At 43.4% G+C, this 3,035-nt stretch overlaps 1 protein-coding gene across 1 annotated transcript; it reads right to left on the bottom strand.

Moving 5' to 3' along the window:
* On the bottom strand, positions 1-1,835 carry LOC122059960. Its single transcript, XM_042623061.1, has 2 exons — positions 979-1,835; positions 1-717 (listed from the first exon to the last, which is right to left on the bottom strand). The coding sequence occupies exons 1-2, from the start codon at positions 1,652-1,654 to the stop codon at positions 320-322; spliced, it is 1,074 nt and encodes a 357-aa protein (XP_042478995.1). The 5' UTR covers positions 1,655-1,835; the 3' UTR covers positions 1-319.
* Positions 1,836-3,035: the final 1,200 nt, after the last annotated feature.

Raw genomic sequence — 3,035 nt, forward strand, 5'->3', positions numbered from 1 at the left:
TACAACATAAAAGGCTCACATTCATTCCAATCTTTTTTTTTTTCCCCAAAACAAACAAACAAATTAAAGAACACCCACTTCTCTGTACAGTGATATATCACTATTTTAAAAAGAAAAGGGAAAATATATCCCATCTGTATTCTGTATCTTAAAAAAAAAAAAAATATATAATATATAAAATAAATAAGGAAGGAATAAGGGAACCAAAAAAAAAAAAAGTCGGAGCAGACTTTCCGAAACCGTTAATGTCCCGTTCCAGGAGTATAAGAACTATTTTATCTTTTAATACTTTCCAAATGTCTAACCTGACAGAGAATAATTAAAGTCCTGCACCTCGGTTGATCATCTCATGGTATTGATTCAAAGACTCTTGTCTCTGCAACCTCATCTCCTCGTTGAATTTCTTTATGAATGCCTCGACCCGTCGGTTCAGCTCGTCCTGGCCCAGTGACGGTTCCTTACGGAGCTTCCCCGAACCGGGCGACGGTGACAGCGACGAGGTGTTGCTGTTACGATCCTTGAACGTCTCAGATTTTATCATCTTCACCGCCTCCGGTGGGCCCGAGTTGGGACTGTTGTGGCGACCCAGCATCTCCAACGTCTCAGATTTCTTGAGGTGACGGTTCAGTGGGATCGGACGCCCGTCCGTTATCATCTTCCATGTGCTCTCTAAAGTGTCGTTTCGCTTCGACTTCGCCACCGTCAGTCCCCTGCCAACTGAACACATCACACCAGAGACATGAGATATCTGAAACTTATCTTAAAATTACTATACTACCCTCGGTTCCTCATTACTTTCCCATTATACCCTTCACAATTTAAACCGTCAAATAGTTTTCGGACGACGAGTGTCACCGACTCCTGATATCTCGGCCGGAAATTCAATCCGTCACCGTCGCCAATGAAAGACATGCATTCAAATATATATATATATATATATATATAGAGAGAGAGAGAGAGAGAGAGAGAGAGAAATACCTTCAGGACTAGATTTGACGTTTTTCCGGTGACCGAACCGAATGGAAACCAGAGGTTTCACTGTCGCAAACGAACAATCACCTCGAATCTCCGTCGACTCCCTGGCCTGCGGCGTCCAAGTCGACCTAGAAATCACGAAGTCATCCTCACCATCGTCGTCCTCAGAAGCGTTCACCACAGGACTCTTCACTTCCGTCGCACTGACCTCATCCTGTCCGTAAACCACCGCCGGCTCCAAACCTCCATAAACCAGCTGAGTAGCATCCACAACATCCTTCGCTGAAGCAACAATATCGTAATCGAACTGCTGTTCTACGGTGACAGGATTCTTCAACACCACAGCGTCGTATCCCGCAGCAACGGCAAAATCAGGTTGTACCTCGGCTTTCACCGGCCCCGGTACCACTAGCTCCGGCTGCTCTTCGACCTTATGCCGGAACCTCGAAGACGCAGCAATGGTAATGATGATGCCATTCATGACGAAGTAGAGGTATGGAGGCTTAAGCCAAAAGCGGAAAGAGCTCCAAAGCCGAGGAAGTTCAGAAACTAAAAAGTCCGATATCGCCGGAAGGGAGAGCTTTAAAACAACAGCCAACGAACAGACACCGACCAAGATGAGCAGAACTTTCAGAGGAAAAATCCAGTTGCTGGAGCTACTTCGAGAGACAATCGCCATTTTCTCCGGTGATTGATATAATCGTCGGAGTCGTCGGGGTTCTCACCTGAGAGAGAAGGTAGAGCGGCGAAGTTACTCCGAAGGAGGAGTAAAACGGAATGGATAAGATAAGTGAAGGCGAAGGCATATATATAATGATTGTGAAGTAACGTTAACCGTCGGATCTAGAAAGAGCTGTTCAATGGCAGGTGGAGGTGAGAGTGGGGACCACCTTATCACATCTCACACCGTCCATTGAAGCGACGACCATCTTTAGGGTGCGGGTACTACATCCATGGATGGTATGAGATGGAATAAGGTGATACCTGTAGAGAAGATTTGGTGGTGTTTTACTCTCAGTCGACATGTCCCAAGCGAGCTTCTTCACCCCTTGAAGCATATCAGGGCGATAGGTCCCACGTTACCGTTTTACAAAGATCTAAGCTCAGAAAGTCGCATTAGTTTTGTCTCCTAGGAAAAAAGTGGACAGCTCTTTACGGAGATAATGACTGGATACTCCTGGAATTAATTAGAATGGCTTCTTGATCAAGGTTTTTAGTATCAGTATCGTATCGGCTGTATTGAACTATATCAATTGAAATCGATCCTCGATCTTTGATTGATTTGAATCGATTATTTGTATCGTTTCAGAGTTAAAGTAGTAAAAATTATATATATATATATATACTTTTTTTAAAAAAAATATGAGAAAAATTGATTAATATGCATCAATTTTATTCAATTTGGATCAGTATTAGATCGGTATCGACAAATACCAATATTGATACTGCCTCCTAAATCCATATTCCTGATTAGTCTGAATTGCCCATTTATCAGATGAACTGGGGAGGCGGATTAAGGAGGTAATTAATGTCGAGTCAAGTCGAGTTGAGTTAGGATTAAGGATTTTTAGTTATTGGCATTGATATTGGTATTGGTTTTAAGTATTGATATTGGCTTGATCAATCTGTATGGTATTAGATCATCGATACTGATTGACAACTTTTGACGGGAGAAGTGATTATTGTTTGCCACGGGTGGTGTGGTGTGGCGAGCATCGGATGACCGAGAGACATACACCTCGATGTCTTTCCAACCATCAAATCTCGCCGTACCACCACACCCGGGCAGAGGATATTTTCACCTTTGTTTTAATAATTTAGGCTAGGAAAATAGGTAAGGGATAAACAGAAGGGAGAAGGGAGAAGGGAGAAGGGAGAAGAGAATGGTAGTGCAACGAATTTTTTTAAATTTAAAAAAGGTAGCTAGTGGGGAGGGTGGAGGAATAAGTATGACTGAGGGTCTCTAGTCTCAACGGTCATGTAATTGACCGTTACAAGCGTTGGGTTGTAGGAGGATCCAGAAACGCCGGTCCCAAGTGGCGCGGCCATTTCCTTCCACA

The sequence above is a fragment of the Macadamia integrifolia genome, chromosome 13 (genome assembly GCF_013358625.1).
Source record: "Macadamia integrifolia cultivar HAES 741 chromosome 13, SCU_Mint_v3, whole genome shotgun sequence".
Lineage (NCBI taxonomy): Eukaryota > Viridiplantae > Streptophyta > Magnoliopsida > Proteales > Proteaceae > Macadamia > Macadamia integrifolia.